Source organism: Adelges cooleyi, unplaced genomic scaffold, assembly GCF_023614345.1.
Source record: "Adelges cooleyi isolate 19-005CV unplaced genomic scaffold, UGA_ACOO_1.1 ACOO_flye_CR_arks_rails_tigmint_CR_PRNA_21, whole genome shotgun sequence".
In the NCBI taxonomy this organism is placed as follows: Eukaryota; Metazoa; Arthropoda; class Insecta; order Hemiptera; family Adelgidae; genus Adelges; species Adelges cooleyi.
Window position 1 is genome coordinate 12,871,498 of NW_026095871.1, and position 26,455 is coordinate 12,897,952.

Genomic DNA, 26,455 nt, shown 5'->3' on the forward strand with positions numbered 1-26,455 from the left:
AGCAAATTTTGTTTATTTATGTTATTAGTTATTACGCACAATATTCAGGTAAAATGTTTTATATTAACACAAAGTTTTATACTTAAGCAGAAATGTAATGATTAAACATTTTCTATCTCAAAATTTAGATTAAGTTTCGATCTTTAAATTTGGCATATATATGTGTTTTACGATAAAACTGTTCGGGTCTTTAGAAAAGTGAGTTTCTCTAGACATGTTTAAAAAAGTGGTGAGGCGTCCACTCCGTTAAACAATTGACCGCGATTAGGTGTTATACTTTCTGACATTACAAAATGAATTATTCATAGAATATTGGTTCATATGGTGTACATAAATTAGCGCTATGACCACGGTATTATAATATTCTGTAGTTTGTAGCGAGACGTTGTTTAGGTAGTTTAGAGTTTTTATCGAACCAATAGACGACGATCGTGCAATGATGGAAGGTGGTGATATTTTTATACAGGATTTCATAAACGATCTTCAAGAGTCGCCGGAAAGTCAAGTGCAGAAATGTTTTAGAGGGTCAAACATTTTCATAACAGGCGGCACCGGATTTGTCGGCAAAGTAGTAATCGAGAAACTGTTGAGGTTAATCAACAAAACAATGTATTGCGTTTACACCGGTGTTTAATGAGAATTTTATTTTGTTTTCAGATCTTGCCGTGAATTGAATATGATTTATGTTGTTGCTCGGCCTTTAAACGGACAAACCCCTCACGAAAGAGTCAAAGAAATGTTTACCAGTCCGGTAATTCGTATTTTTTTATCTGGTACCCCGTCAAATACAGTGGCGTATGCATACGGGCTGGGAGGGGTAAGGAGTAGTAGGTCCCACGCCTCCAAAAATGTCTTCAGTCTCCCGAGAGAACTGTATTAAAATTTCATATAATGAATTAATATCAAATGTAAAAATAATAAGAAACTATATAGAAATTGGATACAAAGTATAAAATACCAGGGGAATATTTGTATGTTCATAGTTAACCAACAATGGTTGTAAAACACGGATAATTTCCAAACAACGACTACCAATTTTCGTCACCCCTTAACCCCACTACAGCAACATCCACTCTATACCTTCTTAAAACTACAAAAGCAATTAAATGAAAACAAAATATGATGACATCATTCTAGTGTAATATATATTTTGGAATGTCCAAAAACCTAATTAATAATGTACGTTTAGTTAAAAACAGTTAAATAACAATAAAGAATAATTTAGAAAATACTTTAGGCATTGTAAAAGATAAACATCTCCATTAGGGTCTTCGTTTGTCTTCTTTTACGATAATAGTTTCTTTCAGAAGTCCATTCAAGACCCGATGATGATAACAAATATTTCCAAAAAAATGCATACCAACTCCATTACCAGTATCACTATTCGTTAAATGTTTTGTATTTAAATAACATGGAAAGTTTCTCCTTGTTAACTATTTAAGTAGTGAGACGAAATTCTAAAAATCCGATTTCTTTACAAATGAGGCGAATGTTTTATATATGTTTAGTAAAATACTTTTTTTTCCACTTTTTGGAATTAAGGAACGTCTAAGAAGTATCTAATAAAACAGTATTAGTTCCTATTATAGAGTATTATTAATTTAAAATCAAGGAAACAATTTTCAAAATTAAAAAAAAAATAATATTAATTACCTATAAACCAAAAATTATGAAAAATATATACATACATTACACAGGGTGTTCAGTATAGGTTTGAAATCTTAACTCCATTTCTACAATTCTTACATAACGTCGAAAGAGAAAAAGTTTTCCTTGAAAAGTACACAAAACGGCACAATATAAAAACGCCAATTAAAATTTTAAAATAAATAAAGTGTTTTCAAATTTACTGCTTAACTTTAAATAAAACTTCATAGGTATTAATGTTTAGTTCTTTGGTTTTTTTTTTATAATCAAGTTTTTATATTATCGTAAAACTGAGTTTATCATATTGAGGTATAGCCACGTGAATTCATTCTAGTTTTTTACTTAAACATAATACCCAGCCCAGCTTGTGATTTATTTAAAAATGAGATATTGGATAAATGTAATAATAGTTTAAGTAATATTATCTTCATAAAAATTTTAATATAAAATTGTAAATTACTTCTACTTTTACCTTAAAATTTACCAGTATTTTTCCAAAACAATTGATAAACATAAATTGTAAATAGCATAGCCACAACAAACCCATTTATTGTACAAAAATGTCCTTCTTCGAGAACGATTTACTCACAAGCGTTCCGTGTAATCCTATTAGAGTTTAGTATTAGAGATACGACTCGTTTAGAGAGTCATAAACTTGTGCACATTTTTAACCGATTTGGTTAAAAGAATGCAATTTTTTACCGTTACTTGTTACTTACATGTTTTACTGTATTAATACTGGATTACATAGTGTTATATGTAATATTTTATCTTAAAACTTGATTTAAATTGCAAGTATTTGTAATAACATTTTGATTTTATTTCTAATAATATTTAAGCTGTTTGACCGGATGAAAATAGAAAATCCTGGCTACGTCAATCACGTGCAGGTGATTTGCGGCGACTGCGCAAGTCCAAACATAGGAATCGCTGAAGAGGACTTAAGACAACTGAGTAGCAAAATAAATGTCGTTATCCATCTGGCGTCGATAGCTGCCAACAGCAATTGCACTCTGCGCTCTGCCATTTACACGAACGTCCGGGCCACTATCGATCTTGTCGTTTTGGCTAAACGTTTTCCAAACCTCAAGGTCTTTATTTTTACCTAATAATATACTGATACATTCATAAATTGAAACGCACCTATAAAATTACATCTTGGTAAAATTCGATCTATTTATTATAACTACATTTGCAAAGAGAATATCAATTATTAATTTGTTTAACTTAACAATGTAATGTAATTTAGACTTAATGATACTTTGATAGTTTCTGCCTACCTTGGGTTATCGAATTATACCGGCTCTTGATGTTTGTTTTAGGCTTTCATACATATTTCGTCGGTGTTCGCTCATCACGGCATCTCAGAAGTTCACGAACAGTTCTACAGTTTCCCCATGCCCGTCAGCACACTGGTACACATGGCCGAAACGATACCCGATCACGTTCTTAACCGTTTGTCCACTGGGCAAGTGCATACAACCTAGTAGTATACAATATAGTTCTGTTGTATAATTTAGATAGACTTTGTAAATTCACGTTCTCAGGGGATTTGTTAACTTTTTAGACTGTTGTCCGAATGGCCAGACGTGGTGACTTACACCAAAGCCGTATCTGAACAAGTCATACGTTCGGCCGGTCATGATTTTCCGGCTTGTATCATTCGACCAGGATTCGGTATGTATAATACCACCCTCCTCCCACCCCACCATACAATCACATTTAATAATCATCAATATGCTAGCACTACGAATAAATGTCAAAAAAATAATTATTACTCGGAAGTGGTTGTATGTTAAAAGGAAACATAGTAATATGTCAGGAAAAGAGTAAACAAGTAGGTTGGGAAAAAATGTTGTTCTACTCGTATTTGAAATAGAGGAGTAGGCTGAAAAGCGTATGATATAAATCACACATCATTACCACGAATTTACGTATGGAGACGAGTCAAGGTAGAGTTAATAGAAACAAAAAAGAGGAAATTCGGAGCAAGACGTCGTCGAGAAAAAAAAACTATAATTGTTCTGTAGATTGGTCAAGTTTTCGGAACCAGTGATGATAAGGAATAATCGAAAGAAAAATCATCTTATGGCATGCGGTGAAAATTGAAGGATGATAGAATCTTTTAGAAAGTTAAACATTTTGGAGAACTGTGTTCAGGTAAGACGAAAGGCAAGTTTCAAAAGGAAACAAAGTAGAAAAAGTGAGATATTTAATAGCAAAGCGGTCTGCTGTAAGATTTATCGTGACATATTATCACCGCGACTTGGAATCCACAAGAACTTGACAGTTTTTTGACGTCCACAAAGTTTAGGAACTTGGAGAGCTAACGGTGAAAGTAAATGGGTGTCATATGTCATAAATTCTATGCTGTTTTCCAGTGTTGGGCACCGCTAACGAACCGATAGCCGGTTGGACGAATCATCTGAATAACTTGACAGGTTGCGCTTTAGGATCCGGGCTGGGCTTGGTTCGGATTTTCCACGGACCCAACGTCAATGCCGATATCGTGCCCGTCGACATGCTAGTGAATCTGATTTTAGCCGCTTGCTGGGATATTGTGGGCACCATGTACGGTTACCCCGTTGAGTGTGAATGGTTTTAGTTAGCTACCGTAAACTGTGTATTCGCATTGTTATCGGACTATTAACGCATGCAGGTCCGACGTTGTCAACCAGGAAGTTCCCAGAGACAACAAGGAAATGATCATCTACAACTATGTGTCGTCCAACTACAAGTGTTGCACGTGGAAGCAGTTGGGTGAAAAGTTTTTCAAAAGCGAAAAAAGAGTGTCGTCGCCAAATAATGTAATAAATGCCGTTCGATGGTTCGATATTCATAATATTTCATCGTGTCGCACTGTACGTTTTGAACCCGACGTAACTGTTTCAGTACTGCAGCTTGCCATTATATTTTGTCACCGGCAATACACTGTTGTATTGGGTCATTTCGTTATTTTTACACACCATACCGGGTAACGTGGTCGACACGTACCTTTGGGTGCTCGGCAAAGAGCCCAGGTAAGTGTAAAAATACAAAACAAATCTGTCGATGACACTTGACGACGAAGGTATTTTTTTTGTTTTATCAAATTTGTATTCTACAGGTTAAACGAATTTTACAAGCGAGTACACGTGTCCGCCAAACATTTGAACGCCTATCAGCAAATGCGTTTAAAGTGTTACAATCAAAACGTCTTTCGGCTGATGAACAAGTTGTCGGCCAGAGATAAAATCTTGTTTTGTTTTGACATTAACACGTTGTCTTGGCACGATTACTTCGATAGGTACGTCCGCGGTCTACAAGTGTACTTGATGGGAAATCGTTTACATAGGACTGCCTCGAACAGAACAATTAAGAGGTAAATCTGTAACACGGAGAGCGTATTATTGTGTTAAACGTCGGGCGATTGTCTTCGTCCGCCTCGATTGTATAGTGTAGTGCAGGGTGTATCTTACTTGTGGGCAGTTGTAAATTGCGCCAAAAATAAATTGGGTACAATGCGAATGGTTTTTACCTTGTCAAAAAAAATGGTAGTAAGCTACAAAATACAATTTTTAACTGAGATACACATAACATTCTTCACGTTGTATTTTATAAATCTCCGATTTTTCCTCTCCGTCCATTTTATCTTAGCTGCTACCTAATGAACATTTAAAATTATTACTTTATGATGCAACTAGAGTTATGCCTCAATTAAAAAAAAAAAACAATAATTTAGAGCCTGGCATACGTATTATAACATCATGATTTATGTTAAATGTTTATTTGTAAATCTATTTCTTATATTTTGTATAAGGTGATTTATGGAGAAACTATTTATATGTTTGTAATTTTCCAATATATGTATAATTCAAGTGACTATTTTTCAAGAATAATATAAGTTTCTGACTAAAAAAATGCACTGTTATTAAAGCTTAATTTATCTATCTATCTTAATATATAGCTTAATTTTTAATTAAATATTTAATTAGTAATTTTTATGATTTTTTTTTTAATCAATATTTAAAATAGTTTTGTGAAAAAATGATTACGTTTTATAAAATTGTGAAACTTATGTAAACTCTTTGTTTTTTTCAGACTGATTACTATACACTACAATTTCATTATTTTCATTTTTTCCATCACAATATTATATTTTATGTTTTTTGTTTAATAAACGATTTAACATAATTTATTTGTTGTATGTATTTAACAAATTGGCTTTTTATTTACTTCTTAGCGTTGTTTTTACCTCAAAATGTGTCTATTAGTGTATAAATGTTTGTAAGTATTAATTTATAAAAATATATAAATAGAACGGATAATTTCAGATTTACCGTTAAAATTTTATTTTTTTAAATGATAACAATTCAAATATTCAAGAAAAATATTAACTAGAAAAGTCATTTGTAAACACTAAAATATAATTGGATAGGGTTAAATGTATTATTTAGGAGTTTATCATTGCCCGATTAACATAATACAAATGTTTTCATCGTTTATTTGACATACCTAACTAATATATAATTTATTTTGTACAAAGAAATTATTATCCATGATAAAACACAAACATATTATTTTTAAGTATGGTACCTGTAGCTAACTGTAATTTTTACATAAACACAATGTAGTCAATGTAAATTAGTATTTTGCATATTTTAAGTATTAAAAGAAATACACTCTAGTAAAACGGATGCTACAATTAAAATAACTAATAACGTTCCAAACAAATACAGGAACTCGGGTCAATTGAGTCAGCTGTAAAGTGAACAAAAGAGCATTTTAATTTTTATGAATATGTTTAAAGCAATCTTACCTATATTCGATAATGTGCGAATAACGCGTACAATTTAAAAATAAATTCGTTTCATCTGCTTATTTTAATCAGTTACGAAAAAGTAACTAAGTATATTGTCAAAAAATGATCCTATGTATAAACATTTCATTTAAGCTTTGATGCGGAGCTGAGAAGGTATTGTTTTTGCAATGGTGTGTTTTTCTTTTACCGGATCGCCTAAACCGCTTAACCATTTTTTTTTATGTCAAATCTGTAGATCAGAAATCGTACCTAAAATGTACTTTAGATGCCAACAATTAAAACAAATTAACCGCTTCGCCATCGAAATCGATAAAAATTCCCAAAATGTTAATATATTTTTAAAATTAAAAATGTGGCGCGCTATAACTTTTTAAAAATAATCAAATAACTCCCAAACTTGTATGGAATATTTTTTTTATAAATAGTATTATCAATATACGTTGAAAAATCGAAAATATATCAAAAACCATTACCCCAGGAGAGGTGGGAACTTTTTCTTTATTTCGCTTTTTAGGTGTAGTTTTGGGACTTAAGGTCTCAAAATAAGACTTAATGTAGATCAAGTGTGGCCCTGTAACATTTTCAATTTTCTTAAAAAACCGGGTTCATTTGAATGAGCCAGCAGAAAATAAAAAAAACTTGATTTTTGGTGCTTCGATTAAGTAATTGATTATAAAAGATTAATATTTATAAAATGTAACTATTTGGAAAAGTAGTGCTGCTGACAGCCTAATGTTAAGTTTATATGAATACATTCTTTGTTCTTGTCTAGGATAATAATGTTAGCAATAATAGTCAAATAAACTTGCATATCAACATTAACGTTTAAAATATTCATACCTACTAGAATGGCATCATATTACTAAAATAAAATTTAAATAATTTCTAGTTGCGTAGTGTATAGTGCATAATATGTGTACAGTTGTGTTTGTTATGTGTTCGACGAATCATTAAATACCTATTTAATTTAGGTTATACCTATTTATTTCGTCAGTGGACCGCGATTGGTCCATTAAATGTTAATAAACAACTAAAACTATCTATTTTCGTGAAGCCCTGCATAATAATATCATTAATATTTAACGGAGGAATAAAATTAAACGTCATAGTGCAGCTACTACAATACCATCAATTTAAATATTTAATGTGCTATTGTGGCTATATTATCATTTCCTAAGTCAATTCACACGTTAAATGTTCAAACACTTGTTTTGACGTTTATAACAACACGTCTTGTTATTTACTTATTTTAATTGATTACTTAAACTGAAATGACAGCCATGATTGATAAATCTCAAAGTGAAATTCAACAATTTTTTGCCGGTGCGAATGTGTTCATTACTGGATCAACAGGGTTCGTTGGAAGTGTATTGCTTGAAAAAATACTCAGGTACATCAAAATGATCAAATAATAAAGGACTTAAATTAGAAATTTCAAAAAAAAATTTTTTTTAGAGAAAGAAAAAGTATAATTTGTTTCATTCGTGGTATTTAAAAAGAAAATTGAGAAAGGAAAAGAGTTATTTTAATTTTTCAAATAAATTGTATGATCAAAAACTAGCGCTACTGCACATACAATACAATACATTCCAGATAAATAACTCGCGTTTTATTTGTTTAGAGCGTGCTCGGTGAAACACGTATATTTATTAGTCAGACAGAAAAAAGGGAAAAATGCCAATACCAGATTAAACGAAATGTTTAGCATGCCGGTCAGTATCGCGATTACCAATTTATGTGAAATTAACCAGCCTCGTAATAACGTTTGAATAAAATCCTATGTATTTTAGCTGTACAACAGACTGCGGAGTGAGCAGCCAGAATTCATCGATAAAGTTTCGTTGATAAACGGAGATTGCGAAGAACCAAATTTAGGTTTATCGCCAATCGACGAAGAATACATAATTCGCAATATGCACATAATAATCCATTGCGCGGCCACGATTAATCTCAACGGATCGCTCAAACGAACCACGTTCATCAATGTCAGATCCACTAGGGATTTATTATTGATCGCTCGTCGAATATCCCAGTTAAAAGTAATTAATATTATTAAAGGTATAAATCTAGTTTACCGGGCACCCCTTTTTTTTTTTTTTTTAATCGATAGTACTTTTAATGTTGATAAACTTTTGCAAATGAATTTTTTGCCGCTCGCACTTACTTTCGGAGTTGCAGACGTTTGAAGTTCGCGATTTCGGGCGGCCGCGCACTGCGCAACGACCCGGCTACAGCCGGTTTATTAAAATACGTACTTGTACACATTGTTTTGGTTGGAGTAAATACTATAATCTTATATAAACTTGCGAGTTGGAATTTAGCAAGAGATAAAAAATTGAACAGTTACCTCCCCCCTATTTAAAACAGGGTTCCGTAACGTAACGAAATATAACGTTATAAACTCAATTATTTCGTTCACCAAAATAAAGTTCTCAGAACATAACACAATATTAGGATATGTTTGGTGAACGTTATACCGAATAACGTTTTTAGTTTATTCGTTCCGAGAACGTTATAACGAAAAACGTTTTAAATTTATTTGGTCCGAGAACGTGATACTGAATAATGTTATCATTTGTTTCACCCCGGGAACGTTAACACAAATTTTGCTAAGTTAGGTTAAGTTGGCAAAAATAGTGATCTAAAACTGGTTATCGACCAGTCAAAATGTTTACTACATTATTCTTTATCACTATTTTTGCTAACCTAGCCTAACTTAGCAAAATTCGTTTTAACATTTCGGGGTAAAACAAATTATAACGTTATTCGGTACAACGTTCTCGGAGCAAATAAATTTAAAACGTTTTTCGTTATAACGTTCTCGGAACAAATAAACTAAAAACGTTATTCGGTATAACGTTCTCGGGAAAAAAAGTTATAACGTTATTCCTAGTTAACGTTCATGAACATAATTTTGAACTGAACGAATAAATAACGGTTAACGGAACCTTGATTTAAAATATAACTTTTAAATACCCGTTCTGTTTTAATTTTACCTTTTTTAAAAAAAAAAAAAAAAAATGGTTAGTCCTTTGTTTACGTTTCGACCGCGTTCGTCAATCCCAATCAAGAAATTTGCAAAGAGATTATTTATGACTGTCACATATCAGGAGATACATTAATCAAAATGGCTGAGACGCTGCCAGAGTCGTTGATGGATTCCATAACAAACGAGTATGAAGTCATTGGATAATATAGAAATAATGATAAGTATTCGATAATTTTTTTTAAGACGATACAATAAATGATTATAAAGGTGCTTAGGGACATGGCCAAATACGTATACATTGTCAAAATGTGTAGCGGAAAATCTAGTTAAGCAGTACGGTGAAAACATGCCGATATGTATAGCCAGACCATCAATCGGTGAGTATAGTATTTTATTAGTTGTATAATAATATATCATGCATATTTTGTTTGTAATAAATATGCAATTTTCTTGACAGTCGTGTTCACCAAAGATGAACCGATGGCCGGTTGGTTTACATCGATGAAAAGCGTTCCTGGCCTGTGCTTAGGAGTGGGGTTAGGTGTAGTTCGTGTAGTGTTATTAGATAACAAAGTTATTGCCCCGATCGTACCAGCCGACAAAGTGGCAAACTTCATCATCACTTCTGCTTGGCACGCTTCTAAAAGACGGTACTTATCTCAAAACGATTACACACACAAACATATTATAAAGCGAACCACCCCGAAAATACGCTTAACGATTACATTTTTGTAACTGTTCTACTCACGGGCCATCAATTATACCGTAGTGTAAAAATATCAAACTTGAAAGAAAAACAATTTTAAAATTTAATTGGTGTAGGTATACCTACTTAACTTTTGTTATTTTTTTTTTTCAGTCAAAACTCACTTATTTCCGTGTTCACCTTTGTGCCGAATAACACACAAAACCCATTAACCTACGCTCAATGTTTGGAAAATATCTTAAACGCTGAACTAAAAAATAAGATACATTCTGAAAAACAAGTAAGTACTTCTCAAACGTGATGTCGTGCAAAACGGTATGCTTCCTAAGATGGTCACAATTAGTTCTCAAAGTTGCATAGAACAAACTATCTCTTGCAGTTTCTATGAAAGTTCCATGAATCATTTTAAAGAATGTAAACTAGCAACGATTTAACTCCATTCTATTCTTTGTCTGCCATCTGTCGTTAAGCCCCTCTAATTTTGTACAGCCTATGTGGCGTGTCAAATGTACTGCTCATCATATTCTAAAATAAATTCATTTATCTTATTTTTAGATAATACAAGGAATATTCAGTGATTATATGTCGATAAATGGAGGCTTAATGTAACTCGTTAAATATGAGATTTTCCTGTCCTTTTATATAAATAAGCTTCTTTTTAAAACAAATGGAACCAAAATAAAATAATTGTGTTAAAGGGCAACATGTACTTTACAAATATCGTTTCGTTTTTTGTAGCACTTATTATTTTTAAATTATGATAATTACAATTTTAAAAAAGCTGAAACCTATTAGTACTATATTCATATAACTGAAAATCAAACTATAATACTCCCGAATAATGGAAAACCGGAAGAGGTAGTAAGGTCGGATAAAATAATCAGACAAAGAGAAATCGAAAAATCCCACATCGAAAATTAATTTAACATAGAGGAACTGAATAAGGACTGAAAAAAATGAAAACCGGGAAAGCACCAGGAATTGACGATATGCAAACGGACAAATTGAACATTTTGAAACAAAGACGCTCCAATGGATATTATTATTTTTCAATCAATGTCGAAAAGAGGAAAAAATACCAAAACGTATGACACAGTCAAACCAGCAGACTGTGAATGTGGAGAGAAAGAGACTACGTGACATGCTCCTATACCATTACAGCAACAAACGCGGCCAAGACATAGCAACGAACAGTTTAATTTCAACGCATCTTTAACTTATGGACACGATAAGAAGAAGAAGAAGAATTCAAACTTCTAAAATGTATTGTTTTTTGGTGTAAATATCAATTCTTCATTAGATAAAAAAAAGAACAAATGAAAAAATTAGCACATCAGTTCGTAAGATTCTTTCTACTGGTAACATGGTTGTGAAAAGTACATAGTAATTCATTTAACGATCTAGAATAAGTTTAACGAGATTTTCGATTCTGTTGTTAGATACAATGTTTTTAGCCAAAATATTACCGCCTTTAAATAAAGTAAGCTGTCTATTTTATAATTATTAATTGAAATTTGTACATGTAATTTAGGTATGGTATCCAAATATCACATTGACCAAATCCGAAACGCTTTACAAATTTTTGTTTTTTTGTTACCATTACATACCAGCTTTTTTTGTTGACATAATCCTGCGGATCAGTGGAAAGGAGTTTAGGTAAATATACATATTAGTTTTTAATAATTAATAACGATTATGAGCATACCTAGTTTTCTGTTATTCAATTTGTGTATAACTTTTGTAGGGTAGTGCCACTTTGCACCAAACTTTACACGATGACCAAAGAAATGCAGTACTTTTCTACTGGACATTTTGCTTTTGACGATCAAAATTTGAAAACTTTAATTAAAAATCAAAGCGCAAAAGACAAAATACTATTCGATATGGACATAACATTAATTAACTGGGATACTTATTTACTGGAAGCTGTCTATGGAGTTAGGAGAAGCGTCTTGAACGAACTCGATTCAACCATTCCCGCAGCCGTAAAAAGACACCAAAAGTATGGTTACATATTATTATTATTATTATTTTAAACCTCCCCATAGTTGTCCCTTCAAAACGATGCTCAGTATTTATCAATTAATACATTTGAATTGTTTTTTTGGTCAATACAATTTTGTGTTTAATTTTCATAGTGACTTCTGAACTGTTTCTTACTCTAATGGCTATCTAAATTTGTAATTTTTCAACATAAAAAATAATTACTTTATTTTAAAAACTTAATGTTTGGAGTTAATAATTGGAAACTACAATATCACTTCCGTAATATTACTTAGTATTGTAGTTGTTTATAATAATTTTAAATTTACTTATAAAAATATATTTTTAATTAAAATAAAATTATACTGTTAATAACGTCATTAAAAGTGACCAACGTGTTAACTTTTAGTGTATCTATTAGTTTTCTTGGTTTTTTTTTGTATTTTTATTTTATTATTCAAGGTCCGATATTACAGTAAGGTTAATTATTTAATTATCTTATTCAGTTAATTAACTGTTAAATTACGTAAATTCGACGTTATTCGTGTGTTATGTTATATTATGTATAGGTACAGTTTATTATTTAATTATAGTAATTTAGTATCTAAAATATTTTTTTTTTTCAGAATTATGATTGCTTACTACGTAGTAAACGGAATGATTTATACGATTTTATTTTATATCGCTTATTTTATATTAAAATATGTATTGAAATGTATTTTTTAAGGAAAAGAAATGTGTTATAATATTTGTTATATTAGTGTTTAATTACAATAAAATACCATACCTATCTACTTACTTTTAGTTGGTTACATTACAGAACCTACAAAATATTTTATTTTGATAATATTGTGTTTAAGTACATTAGATTATTACTTTTTGTATATATAAATATATATAAACATAAACGACACAATAATAAAATAAAATATTAAATCTAAAAAAAATTTTAAAAATAGTGATTTATTATATGCAACGTATTCAGCACGCCACACAGATAGACAAATTAAAAAAAATATATAATCATATGGTCTACCTTGCAAGGTGTTGTCGTGCCTCTTCATCATTTTGATGATTACTAGTAGGTATACAACAAAAATAATAAAAACAATTGCTTAAACATTTTATATTTATGGTAAACTAAGATAAAATAGGTAAATTTTTAAAAATTAGGTTACAAATTATTGTTAAAAATCATATATTAATAATAAAAAAAATAACTGTTTTTTTTTTTAATGTAGGATTCTTATATAAATTATTGTAGTTTTTAGGAAAAATTATTACGAATATGGGGGTATCCTAATTAAGCCTGAAACCCTAAATATTAAATTCTTATTAGATGACATTAATCATTACTCAGCAGTGAGCACGATTCTGAAAATATAAATAAAGAAAATGTATCAACTACAGTATGAACATCTAGAAAATTCCTGTGCTCAATTTGTAGTTAACTATAAAGTTAACTAAGAACATTTAAAAAAACACCCTTATCACCAGCGGTATTTTAGAATTATATTAATTGTTTTTTATTATAATTCGGAATTACTATAATAAATACAGTTAATATATTTAATACACAATTTATGTAAATAGTTTGTTTATGAATACAAATATAATTCTGACATCCTGTGTCACATATTTATTTGACCTGACTATTATCAATGTGTAGACGTTTATAAGTAATAAATTATAATACATAAATTATAAAGACACAATTGTGTGGTTTTAGTTCTACATACTAAAAGGAGTAACAATAACAACAACTAACAGGTAAACGTTTCAGTTATTTTTTTGTGAGCTTTTAAGTAAATTAAATATTATTAAGTAAAAATGGCAACAAAGTTTAAAAAACCTACTAGAGAAATTCAACGATTCTTTGCCGGTAAAAAATGTATTCATTACTGGAGCAACAGGATTCAGGAAAAAATTCTCAAGTACGTAAAATTAAAGTAAGTACAATTTTCTTTACTCTCAGTGGTTTTGAACTGCAGAATTGAAGTGCAACTATTTTACTTCTTTTTTTTTGAGAAATTAGATGCACACTTAGAAATATTAAAACTATATATTTTATAAATGAAAAAAAAGGAACACAATAAAATCATATAAACTCTTAAGACAAAATTAAAAATTAACTATTGTGACACGGAAGTGACGGTGCTTCAGTTTGAGAGGGAAAATTGGAGTTAATAAATTTTAGTTACAAATGATCTTTAAAATTACCCAACCGATTTTCCCTCCTTAAAAACGCCCAGAAATAGGATCAGTCAAAACATTATTTCATTTTATAAAAGCTTAAGTACGTCAAATTTTATTTAGAAATTGGTTCAGCCGATGAGCTAATTTTTTCAAATCGAACTGTAATAAAGTAAGAAGTTTGAAATATACATAATCAAAACTTCCAAATATATTTAAAGGATTTCAAAACTATGTTTGACCTGAAACAATTTTTTATTTTATTTTTACGGATAGTTAATTTTAAAATTATGCTTCTTGATCATGTCCAGTGAAACATGTATTTTTGTTATTGAGTTCAAGAAAAAACTAAAAAATCGTATACTTGATCAAACGAAATGTTTTGTATTCCGGATAGTACTAGTTTTGTTTAGATAATTTCCATCGAAATGATTAAAGAGTAATGTATTATAATTTAGTTGTACGGCCAACTGTGGAGCGAGCAGCCCGGTTTCGCCGATAAAGTTACATTGGTACTTGGAGATTGTGCAAAACCAAATTTAAGGTTTATCGCCAATCGACGAAGAATACATAATTCGCAATATGGACATAATAATCCATTGCGCTGCCACGATTAATCTCAACGGATCGCTCAGACGGACCGCGTTTATCAATGTCATGTCCACTAGCCACTAGGGATTTATTATTATTAATCGCTTGTCGATTACACCATTTGAAAGTAAACACCACAATTCGATAATATTATACATATTTTAAATTTAAACTGTAAATATTTAATATTTTTAGTCCTTTGTGTATGTGTCAACGGCATTTGCGAACAGTAATCAGAAAGTCGGCGAAGAGATTATTTATGACTGTCGCATACCAGGGGATACACTAATAAGCATCACCGAGACGTTTTCCGAATCATTTATGGAATCTATAACAAAACAGTAAGTTTAATCGATTGATGGCAGGGTCGAAATATTTTAGTTGTGGGTTCTAGCCACAAGTGCATTGAAATGAATTTTTCTAAAACGAAAAGTATCACACAAGACAGGCATTTGTTGAACATTAATTGAATTTCAATGACCGATGCATTCATTTTTTTATTTTGTTAGTACTGGGTAATGGTCCAGTTTCCACAGTTAGTCGTAGGTCCCATATTTTCTTACCGGCCCTAGACAGTGTAATTATTGTAATGACTAGTGGCTAGTCCACCCCGAATGTTCGAACATTATTTAGTATTAAGTAATATTTTTCTTAACAATCCCTTTTTATTAATTTTTAGATGTTTAGGAACATGGCGTAATACATGTACATTGCCGAAAATCTAGTCAAGCTGTACGGCTATGATATGCCAATAAGCACTGTCAGGCCGGTAATCGATAATTAATAAAAAAATTAACTGCAGATGAGCCAATAGTTGGCTGATTTAAAAATTACTTCAGCGTACCAGGACTCTGTTTAGGTATAGGTGCAATACGTGTAAACCTAATGGATAAAGATGCTCCTGCGATGATCGTTCCAGAAAACAAAGTAGCCAATTTGATCATAACCACTGTTTGGCACGCTTCTAAAAAAACGGTTAAACAATTTTTTATAGATTATAATTTATACATGATATTAACTAGAAATTATTTTTTATTAATTATTAGTATAATAAAATATACAATTTTAATAAATGTATGGCTTGTTGTGAATACCATATACTATTAAAAATTATATTATGAACTTAAGTGAGGGGATTATTGTGAAAACGACTATTTTCTGATGACCTCTAAACACAATAATTAATATTATTATTTCGGTCCTTAGGTCAACCCATAGCCTATATCGTCTGACCCGTAATTTTGCATACTTATGCGCGTTTAGATTAATTCTAGCCGGATATACTCGTCTTTGCTTAGGATATTAGGAAGTCGTTGTCATAATATCACTAATGAAATAAAAAACCTTATCGTTGCATGTTTTAATTGTTGGATTGATTTTTTACATTGATTTATAAGTATATATGATAATAACCTATGCAAACAATAAAAAAAATTTAGTTAACTTCGTTGTTTACGGTGTCAAACAAGCCATTGATGGACATACATATTATGATAATTTATTATAATACACACTTATTTAATACCATTTGTTATTTTGGTTTTATTGAAACCATGGGTAATAATTTAATAATTGAATCGGTCACTTGAGAAACGTCTTAAGTCACAAAAGAATTTCCTGCTGGTATTGATTGTATTTTAAGTACTGATTTAAAATATGTCATTCGATTTTTACTATCAGTTCTACTTAGATCCCTGTGGTTAGGGGAGAACGAATTCTACCAAGGTCTTCACACCTGTCGTAAAAGGCGACTAACGTGAGCCTTCCGACAGGTCACTTCTTCTTGAGACACATCTTCCCCGGCCCGCAATTAGCACCCAGTGCTACTAGTCGGTCCGCGGTCGTAAGGGATCCCTTCGGGACGAACCACTAAAGCCAAGGTATACCTATCATCTATCATTTGTTTTGAATAGATAATACTTTTCATGTAGATTAGGAATCTGCAAATATTTTGCGCCTATCGCACTTAGTTTGGAAGTTACAGACGTTTTAAAATCGCCGATTTAGCGCCCAGCGACGCGTATGTTTACCGGCGGCAGATATTTTTTTTAAATTTTGTGTCACTAATTTATTTAGTATTAAAATAAAATCAATTAATCTATAAATTGTCAAACAAACAAAAATATGAATCAGTGGATCGAGGATTTGAGTAAAACTTTCTTGGATCATATTATTAACCAAATAGATACATAGTGTCCGAGATTTTTTATCGTAAGATATTGTAAAATGTTTGCAATTATTTGTTTACCAAAAATCAGAATACAGTTAACTTTTAATTAAAAAAATTAAAAGTTATTACTTATACTACATTTAACATTTATTTTACAAAATAAATTTGTGTTAGGAATTCGTCGATATATTCTCAATGAACCTGGAAATTCTGCTCGAGCTATAAAAAGACATAAAATACGTGTATAGTGTATACCCATAAAATTTATCCGATGTATAATAGTTGTTTTCTTTAATAAAAAAATATAGTATTTTAACTCTATCTTAAGTCATTAACTCAAGGAGGTTTAATTAATTATGATTTAAAAACATGGTATGATAATATTTCATCGAATAATTTCCGAAAATCAAATCAACACTAGTTTTTAAACTAATTCCAGCATTCTTACTTATGTTTTACTCTATTTTAGGTGCTGTACTTAAATACTTATTGTTTTGTTTTCTCTGGTATTCTTTACTAAAATACCACATATTTTACGATTGCAGGGTACAATTGATTTTTTTACTTTAAAAATAACTTTATTGTAACAGAACAGATGAAAATTTAAATTATTAACATTGTGGTTATTCAAAGCATTTCTTATTGTAATTGGAGATTTTATTCAAAATACAATATTAACAGTTATTATTTTTTTCAGGGTTATGGCCGCTTACTACACATATTCAATGGGACAATTTATGCATTTCTATTGTTCTCAATGTATTTGATTTTCAATTGTGTATTTAGTTAAAATAAAATAAATTATTAAATTGGTTTTTGTTCCCTATTTAATTACAATTGAAAAATTCGTATTGTGAAAGCGTATTGCTTAATTAGGTACTTTAAAATAAAAAGGTGATTTAGTGGGGTATCAACTCACCGTGATCTAAATAAAATAGTAGACTTTTTATTTTGTACTATCTATGGTATTCAACTGTGGGGTTGAGCCAGTAAGTCTAATATCGAGATCGTCTAACGTTCCTAGAACACCGCTCTTAAAAACACCGCGGATCTTAAAATGACATCCGTGTAGGACAAAATCACCGGTAAAGTAAACGCGTAGAGCTATTTTTATCTGCACGCATTACTCTATCGCACTCCACCTAGTATCCTACCTTTTGAACTTTAGTAATTTAAAAAGTAATCATCCAAATCTGGTTATCGACCAGTCAAAATTTCGAGCAAATTATTCTTGACAAAATGGCTATCTTGAATTTTTTTAAAAAAACGTAACTAAAAAAAAAAAAAAAAAATAATTTAAAAAAGTTAAATAGTTAAGTGCAATAAAAAACTTAGTGCTTATATATAGCGCAAATGAATATAAATTAATTAAAAAAAAAAAAAATCTTAAAAATATTCACTACAACAAAAGTTATTTCATTTGTAGAATCGTTGTTGAACATCCTGTATAATATATGACAACGTCATTCGCAAACATCAATCTGAATGTCAGCAAAGAGGTCATTTATGATTGTCACATGCCTGGTGAATCATTAATCGATAATCAATGTAGCTGAGGTGTTTCATTTATAGATTTTATAATAATACACAAATATATGTATCGTTATGTATTTGCAAATATATTTAATTATTCGATAAAAATGAATTTAGGGGTAATTATTTTACCATCCCTTAATGTTTATATGTTTTTTAGTAGTTAGTAATATTTTTAAACAATACACATTCATTATTTATAAGGTGTATGGCTAGACTATGTCGATATATTGTATATTCGGCCCATCAATCGGTATTTATTAGTTCGTGTCATCTTTATATTTCAACTCCACACTTAATGACTTAACAACCGGGATGAAGTCCGACAACTCACGGCTGCTAGAATAATAGAAAATATTCTGCTTATAATCAAATTATATATAATAATTTTTTTTTTTGATAAAATAAAATAAAAGTTATGGTCTTCATCATATCATACACATTGTACATTATGATAATATATACATATTTTGACACGGGCTTTTTCGTGGTGGTGATAAATTGACCTGCATACTAATATATTCTTAGAATATTCAAATTTGATGATAACAAATAAATGACAAGAATAAATTCACCATAATCGAGTTATTCGTTGTATGAACGTTCATATTATAGTATAAATATTTTATCGTATTCTGTGAACTAATTTAAGTAATTAAATTAAATATTAAATGCTCCAATGTTTTTTTATAGATAATTAAAGATTAATTTTCTTTCTATAATAATTAACATACAATATTATCATAGTGAAAATGACGGCATTATTTGAAAAACCGCTTACTGAAATTCAAAAAGTCTTTGCTGATACAAATGTATTTATTACTGGAGCAACGGGTTTCATTGGACAGGTCTTGGTAGAAAAAATTCTCAGGTAAGAATTTAGTTATAAAGCGACTATAAAATAGTGCCTAATATTTAGTAAAAGTGTAAGTGTAAGTTAAAATTCACTAAATATGGTCGCTTGCATAAGGGGCTGAGTGGGAACCAAGTTCCAGTCGAGAAATAAGTAGATATACTTTTTACTTTAACCACGATATTAAAACTATTCCCCCAAGTTCAAAAACGGTAATTATACGAAACTATTAAAAATGTTTTTTTAATATAAGTGTCTTAGTGTTTCACTGGCAAGTACATTTAATTTATCAGGTACTTTTTTTACAATCCAATATCATTAATAACTTTAAGAAATTGCATAACATATTTTGCGTCATCAGGTTTTGAACTACAAACAGATTACCCATAACAATGTTATTATTATTATTATGCGTATGGCGTATTGACCGGTAGTGGCTATGGCTAACTTTATGCCAGTTCGGTCGCCGGGTGCATGGCATTTCAGCCAAGCATTCGGGGTTGATAGTATGGGTCGCCGCTAAAAATCCCGGGTGGTCACCCATCCGGGATCAAGCAGCAACGGACACAGCTTAACCTCAAGTGCCACGCGGCATCTGAGGTGTCCACTGCGCCACACCTCCCGATTAATCATAACAATGTTGATACCTTTTTACTAAATAATACATTTTGATATCCAAATTAGTGGGGACGAAGCATATTGGTAACGGGCAGTTCACAACTCTACGGGAATTATTATAACTGATCTATTTAAGTTAAACCAAGCACAGTAAGAAAATACTAAAGCAAGGTCCAGTGCCCACAGATACGCCCCGAATTGTTTATTTGATCAGTTATAATAATAATATAATAATATTAATTATAATTATAAATAGTTAAGTACTAATTAAATAGTTAGTTATAATAATGCTCACAGACACATGACCTCCCCTTTCCCACTATGCCTCGACACCAATGTACTGGATTTTTTTTTTAAATACGTTTTCTACACATCAGACCTATTTCCTAGCTCTTATGTCTTAAAATTGTACCTAAAATATAAAAATAAAATAAAATTCTTGCGAAGGGGGGGGGGAGAGTATAGAGTTATCGAAATTTGGATTTGAGGCGATTTGTGGATAGGAGCATAACTAATAAATATTCTAAGTTATACAGCAAGTCAAAGTTAAAAGTTGATAAACTGACAAATAATTTTAGGGGTTTTCCGGTTTTGTGCTGAAGGAAATAGTTTTTCAACTTTTGACCCACCAAAGTACCAATTGATACGATTTCGGATGTAAAGAGGCGCTACTCGAGTAAATCGGTCGAGAGCAAAAAAATTATGATATTTACAGACACAAATAGGAAAACGAAAATATAAAAATTTCAGCTATAAGAGATTGTTTCTAAATAGTTTACTAAAAATAATGACATAAGCATCAACATCTTAACTAGAAAAAAAGTAATTTATTAGGCAAAAAGTTTAAAAAAATTGTTTTTCGAGCGTAGTTTTAGGATTTGAAATCTGAAAATTTGATTGAAGGTAGATCTACAGTGGACATTCAATTTTCTCAAAAATCTGTACCTAGCTAAACTTTTTTTTTATTAAAGAAAACCACCAAAAATTACACTTTGACTTTATAAAATTTCCAGATAGCGATTCATGCGTGAATAAAATAAAAGCCAACAAAAAATATTTCCATTGTGTTGCTGCTCAGCCAATTAGTAACAACTAAAACGAATTTTTAGGAAACATATTCGACCACACTAATACTAAAATTACAATTTTAAGCACATTATCATCATTACAACGCTTTTATCGATATTTGTGTTTCCACAATCTACAGATTCACTTTTATCCACACTATATAATTATTAATGATAGTATTAAAACTTTTTCAGGTCGTGTCCGGTGAAACACGTATATTTGTTGGCAAGACCTAAAAAAGGAAAAGGACCGTATACGCGATTAAACAAAATGTTTAGTAATCCGGTTGGTAGTATATTGATTCATGCATTTTTCGCTATCAATATGTGATTAATTATTATACTTAATTGTAGCTGTATAGCATACTCAAGAACGAGAAACCAGACTTTATGGAGAAAGTATCGTTAATGTCTGGAGATTGCGAAGAACCCAATTTAGGTTTATCGCCAGCCGACGAAGATTATGTTGTCCGCAATATGCACATAATAATCCATTGCGCGGCTACGATTCATCTCAACGGATCGCTAAAAAGAACGACGTTTATCAATATCAGGTCCACAAGAGATTTAATGTTTATCGCTCGTCGAGTACACCAATTGAAAGTAAATCATTTTTTTTTAACTTAATTAAATTATAATTTATAATGAAAATTATGTAATTAAAATCTAGAAAAACGGGAAAAAATGAGGATCATCCACTTTGTTTTTTCAATTTTTATACTAGTGTTGTGTTTTACCAACTTAGGGAAAATGGTTTTGTGAGAAGCCCTTAATAGTTAATAGCAGATTTGAAGGGCACGGTGCAAGAACCAGTAAAATCGGACTAATGCCTACAATAATATTACAAAACGCATTTTTCCCCGCTGATAGTGGTAAATGGGACAATGGATTTTTTTTTGGCCGTCCTTAACAATTTGAAAATATGGAGATAGCCACCGGTTCTTGCATCTGAAGCTTTATTTCACAAATGTCGAATTTCTAAAAGTGTTTCAATCCAAGTACAAGTACCTAGTTTAATAATAACATTACAAAAATTGTAATTTTAATATAAATGAAATGATGTGAATTCAATAGATTTTATAAAAACATCAACTCCTATAAACTTATTTTCAAAAAAATTCACCAATTTTCGGTTTTCATCAGGTAACGTAACGTGATTGTAACTGTCTACTAAAAAATAAATATTTTTAGGCATTTGTATTTGTATCAACGGCATTTGCAAACACCAACCAGGAAATCAGTAAAGAGATTATTTACGATTGTCACATGCCAGGAGAGACATTGATCAAAATGGCCGAATCGTTTTCATCTTCTTTTATCGATTCCATAACAAAAGAGTACAGTAAAATTAAATTCTGACAAAATAATTTCATTATTGTTTATTAGATACTTTGTGCATTTAAACGAAACTCAATAATTATGTTTAAGGTGTTTAGGAACATGGCCAAACACATACACATTATCGAAATGTGTTGCAGAAAATTTAGTCAAACAGTATGGGCAAGATATGCCAATTAGTATAGTTAGACCTTCAATTGGTAAATGTTACCTTGTTGTGTAGTTATTATACCTTATTTAAAATTTTCAAAATTTGTTTTATAGTCGTGTTCACTCAAGATGAACCAATAGTTGGTTGGTTTACAAACATGAGCAGCGTACCAGGTCTTTGTCTAGGTATTGGATTAGGTGCGATACGTGTACTGTTAATCGACAAAGATACTCCTGCTGTGATTGTGCCAGCTGACAAAGTGGCCAATTTGATCATTTCTGCTGTTTGGCACATTACAAAAAAAAGGTATAACACAAAATGTTTTGTTGCTATTTAAGATTCTCTACCACATCCCATTTACTTCCGACGACAAGTATGAAATAATTTGTGTTATATAGTTACTAGGAAAATATAAAATTTCATTCTTAAAAAACCGTATCACATTAATAGGTATAAAATGTAGAGCCAATTTGTTTATTTAAAATTTGTTGGTTTTAACTATTTTGTGTACTTATAGTTCGATGTATATAATATTATTTTGCTAAAATATGGTGTTATTTTTTAGTAGGTAAATAATTTCCAATCAAGAAAAAACATGTATTATTATAAAAACTTAAATATAATATATCTAGTTGTTACTACAATGGGACAGACCGTAAACGGCGTTTCGGAGCATTTTTATTTAAAAAAAAGGTCCAGACATTATGTTTTAATAATATATAAAGTAATTTTTTTTTTTAGTAATGAAGATTCATCGATACCAATATTTAATTTTGTTCCAAATAACAGAGCACCACTTTTGACCTTTGGCCAGTGTTCAAAAAGTATCGTTGATAAAATGAAAACATATAAAATATATTCGGAAAAACAGGTAGTTAATTTTATTCAATAATAATAGTAAATTGCAAAATAGGTTTAACGGAAATGCTGATTGTTAAATATTTATTGGATTGAATGAAACCATTTATTTTCATACGGCATACCTTTTTGTTTTCGACTTTCCGCGACGATATTCCAATATATTAATTATCGATTAAGTTCCATAAAAATCCTTACTGTCTTTATACCTCTCTTACTCAATATTTACTGTCATTTCCTCACTACAAGCCGTCCATATGTTAATTGTTAACAGTTAACGGTTGTAATAGAAATATAGACTAACATATTATTCTGTGTCAAATTTTGGTCATTATATTGTTATGATTGAGCAATTGAGTATTGTTAAATTATTATTAATGTTACCTAACATTTTCAGGTTTGGAATCAAAGTACTTTAAATACAAAACACAAATTTATTTATGATATAATTTTTTATTTGTATCATTATATACCATCACTATTTATTGATACTATCCTATGGGTCATTGGAAATAAATTTAGGTAAATATATAGATCATATTATATTTTGATGTTGTACATGTGATACTAATAATTTCTTTTAAGATTATAATTGTAGACTTACGCAATTTTTCAAACAAATTATAGGGTTGCACCACTCTATTCTAAACTGCACACAATGGTAATGGATATGCAATATTTCGCCATTAATAATTTCAAATTTGACGATCGGAACCTGGATATGTTAATAGCTCATCAAAGTGCCGAAGACAGAGCACTGTTTGATATCGACATATCAAAAATCAATTGGGAAAAATATTTTTTGAATACTGCTTTAGGAATTCGTCGATATATTCTCAATGAACCTGGAAATTCTGCTCAAGCTATAAAAAGACATAAAATGTGTGTATAGCGTATACCCATAACATTCATCCGATGTATAATAATAGTTTTCTTTACAACAAAATATAGTAATAACAAAATATAGTATTCTTATTCAATCTTAATACATTGACAGTGCTCAAATTAAGGATGTTTAATTAATTATGATTTAAATATTTTGTATGATAATATTTTATCGAATAATTTCCGAAAATTAAATCAACACTACTTTTTAAACTAATTCCATCATTCTTACTTATTTTTTACTCTATTTTAAGTACTGTACTTAATTACTTATAGTTGGTTTTCTCTGATATTCTTTACTAAATTACTACATATTATACGATTGCAAGGTACAACAATTTTGTTTTTACTTTAAAAATAACATTATTGTAAAAGGGCAAAACAGAATAGATTAAAATTAATATTATTAACTTTGTGGTTATACAAAGCATTTCTTATGGTATTTAGAAATTATTTTAAAATACAATATTAACAGTTATTATTTTTTTCAGGGTTATGGCTGCTTACTACATATTCAATGGAACAATTTATGCATTACTATTGTACTCAATGTATTTGATTTTCAATTGTGTATTTAGTTAAAGTAAAATAAATTATTAAATTGGTTTTGTTCCCCATTTAATTACAATTGAAAAAATCAGGACCAATTAACAGACAGTTAAGTATGATCTAAATTTAAAAAAAATAGACTTTTCATTTTGTTACTATCGTAATTATAAAATATTAATAAATCCAAACAACATGAAAATTCAAATTTCATATTATTGTCTTTCGGCAATATTATGAAATAAAAACTTTTATGGTTACTCTATTCATGCTTAAAAAAATGCACTTAAGTAGATATTTTAATATAATAATCAATATGTACTATTTTTATGTGACACTACACAATATTCTTTACCATTTGAATAAGGGGTTTTTGTTTTTCGTAAAGACTCATTATGTTATTTTTAAAAAACGTCACTAATACTTAATTATTTTGTTATTGCTAGTTCGTCTATTATGTTGTTTAAGAGTAAACAACGCCAAATATAAGTATTAGAAATTGTATTAATAATTAAGCTTATGCCGAACTAAATAAAAAATATAATACGGATATAGTATAATAGTATTATAATAGTACTAAAATTGTATTATAATAGTATAACGTATTATAGTCGTTGTTGTGGCGTAAACCATTTGAAATTAAACTTACCCTACATGACTGTTACAATAAAAATAATGTTCTTAATTTTTTTTATTTATTATTTTAGGTCGTATAAAATATTTTTAGTTTTTTTCTTTACTCTTCTTTTATATAGATTTTTTATAGTATCTTCGGCCACAAAAAAAATAAAAATAAAAAACCAGGTTTTTATGTAAAATAATATTGGCTTTTTTTAAAAAATTGATTTTTTTTCGAGTAACAAAGAGTTATTAAAATTGAGTTTATAATCTAAAAAATTGGGTTTTCCAAGATTTAAAAAAAAAATAAATTTAAGAATTTTTCTAATATTTTTTTATAATCTAAAAAATTGGTTTTTTTATGATTTTGAAAAAAATAAATTTAAGAATTTTTTTTATATTTTTTTCAGAAAGCTTAGAAAATGTTACATAACATGTGTAAATTTCAAACTAGGTTCTCTATAAAAGCACTTTTCTCAAAAATGAGTAGTTAAAGTTTATTATATTAAGGAAAAAACTCTCCCAAAAAAAATAATAATTCACAGCAAAGTCAAAAAACAAAATATTATCTTATTTTTAAACATAATTATTTCAACTATTTTGATAACTGTGGTCCTTTTTTCGACTTTTCTATTTAATTTTTTCTTTTTTGGGGATTTTTTCCTATAGTGGACTATACTTTTGAAAAACTGTATATGTATATATATAGATCCATACCAGATCTACCTTAGAACTAATTTACAAATCAAATTTTAAATGTTTTTTGCAAGGTGTATTTTTTGAGCATTTAAGCCAAATAAAAATGATAATCCGAGTATTCCGATCACTAATGACCACTATTAATTAGCACATAATATACTATTGTTGTTAAAATAAGATAGATTATATAGAATGTTATATTTTGTTTC

The 26,455-nt window shown here is 29.8% G+C and overlaps 2 protein-coding genes and 1 long non-coding RNA gene across 3 annotated transcripts; all 3 read left to right on the plus strand.

The window, feature by feature from the left end:
- The first annotated feature begins 383 nt into the window (after positions 1 to 383).
- LOC126834987 (uncharacterized) lies at positions 384 to 12,920 on the plus strand. The gene is made up of 20 exons (XM_050567250.1): positions 384 to 591; positions 658 to 751; positions 2,487 to 2,738; positions 2,970 to 3,115; positions 3,215 to 3,324; positions 4,029 to 4,218; positions 4,307 to 4,454; positions 4,540 to 4,667; positions 4,754 to 5,008; positions 5,728 to 5,791; positions 7,714 to 7,838; positions 8,070 to 8,160; positions 8,239 to 8,487; positions 9,477 to 9,622; positions 9,705 to 9,814; positions 9,895 to 10,087; positions 10,297 to 10,423; positions 11,675 to 11,799; positions 11,888 to 12,145; positions 12,753 to 12,920. The coding sequence occupies exons 1-20, from the start codon at positions 437 to 439 to the stop codon at positions 12,850 to 12,852; spliced, it is 3,066 nt and encodes a 1,021-aa protein (XP_050423207.1). The 5' UTR covers positions 384 to 436; the 3' UTR covers positions 12,853 to 12,920.
- Positions 12,921 to 14,796: 1,876 nt separating this feature from the next.
- Positions 14,797 to 17,820, plus strand: LOC126834430 (uncharacterized). Its single transcript, XR_007685071.1, has 3 exons — positions 14,797 to 15,037; positions 15,106 to 15,251; positions 17,778 to 17,820. It is a non-coding gene; the product is annotated as an uncharacterized LOC126834430 (long non-coding RNA).
- Positions 17,821 to 19,216: 1,396 nt separating this feature from the next.
- On the plus strand, positions 19,217 to 24,991 carry LOC126834426 (fatty acyl-CoA reductase wat-like). The gene is made up of 10 exons (XM_050566335.1): positions 19,217 to 19,484; positions 21,347 to 21,437; positions 21,506 to 21,754; positions 22,343 to 22,488; positions 22,580 to 22,689; positions 22,754 to 22,946; positions 23,382 to 23,511; positions 23,896 to 24,020; positions 24,126 to 24,380; positions 24,875 to 24,991. Exons 1-10 carry the CDS (start codon positions 19,366 to 19,368, stop codon positions 24,963 to 24,965), a joined length of 1,509 nt encoding a protein of 502 aa, XP_050422292.1. The 5' UTR covers positions 19,217 to 19,365; the 3' UTR covers positions 24,966 to 24,991.
- The last annotated feature ends 1,464 nt before the right edge of the window (positions 24,992 to 26,455 follow it).

Bases quoted from the DNA above. Each gene is read 5' to 3' on its own strand.
- LOC126834987 (XM_050567250.1), top strand. From the start codon at position 437: ATGATGGAAGGTGGTGATATTTTTATACAGGATTTCATAAACGATCTT. The intron at 752-2,486 runs GTAATTCGTATT...ATAATATTTAAG, and splicing joins AAGAAATGTTTACCAGTCCG to CTGTTTGACCGGATGAAAAT. The intron at 4,668-4,753 runs GTAAGTGTAAAA...TGTATTCTACAG, and splicing joins GTGCTCGGCAAAGAGCCCAG to GTTAAACGAATTTTACAAGC.
- LOC126834426 (XM_050566335.1), top strand. From the start codon at position 19,366: ATGACGGCATTATTTGAAAAACCGCTTACTGAAATTCAAAAAGTCTTT. The intron at 19,485-21,346 runs GTAAGAATTTAG...AAACTTTTTCAG, and splicing joins TTGGTAGAAAAAATTCTCAG to GTCGTGTCCGGTGAAACACG. The intron at 23,512-23,895 runs GTAGTTAATTTT...TAACATTTTCAG, and splicing joins AAATATATTCGGAAAAACAG to GTTTGGAATCAAAGTACTTT.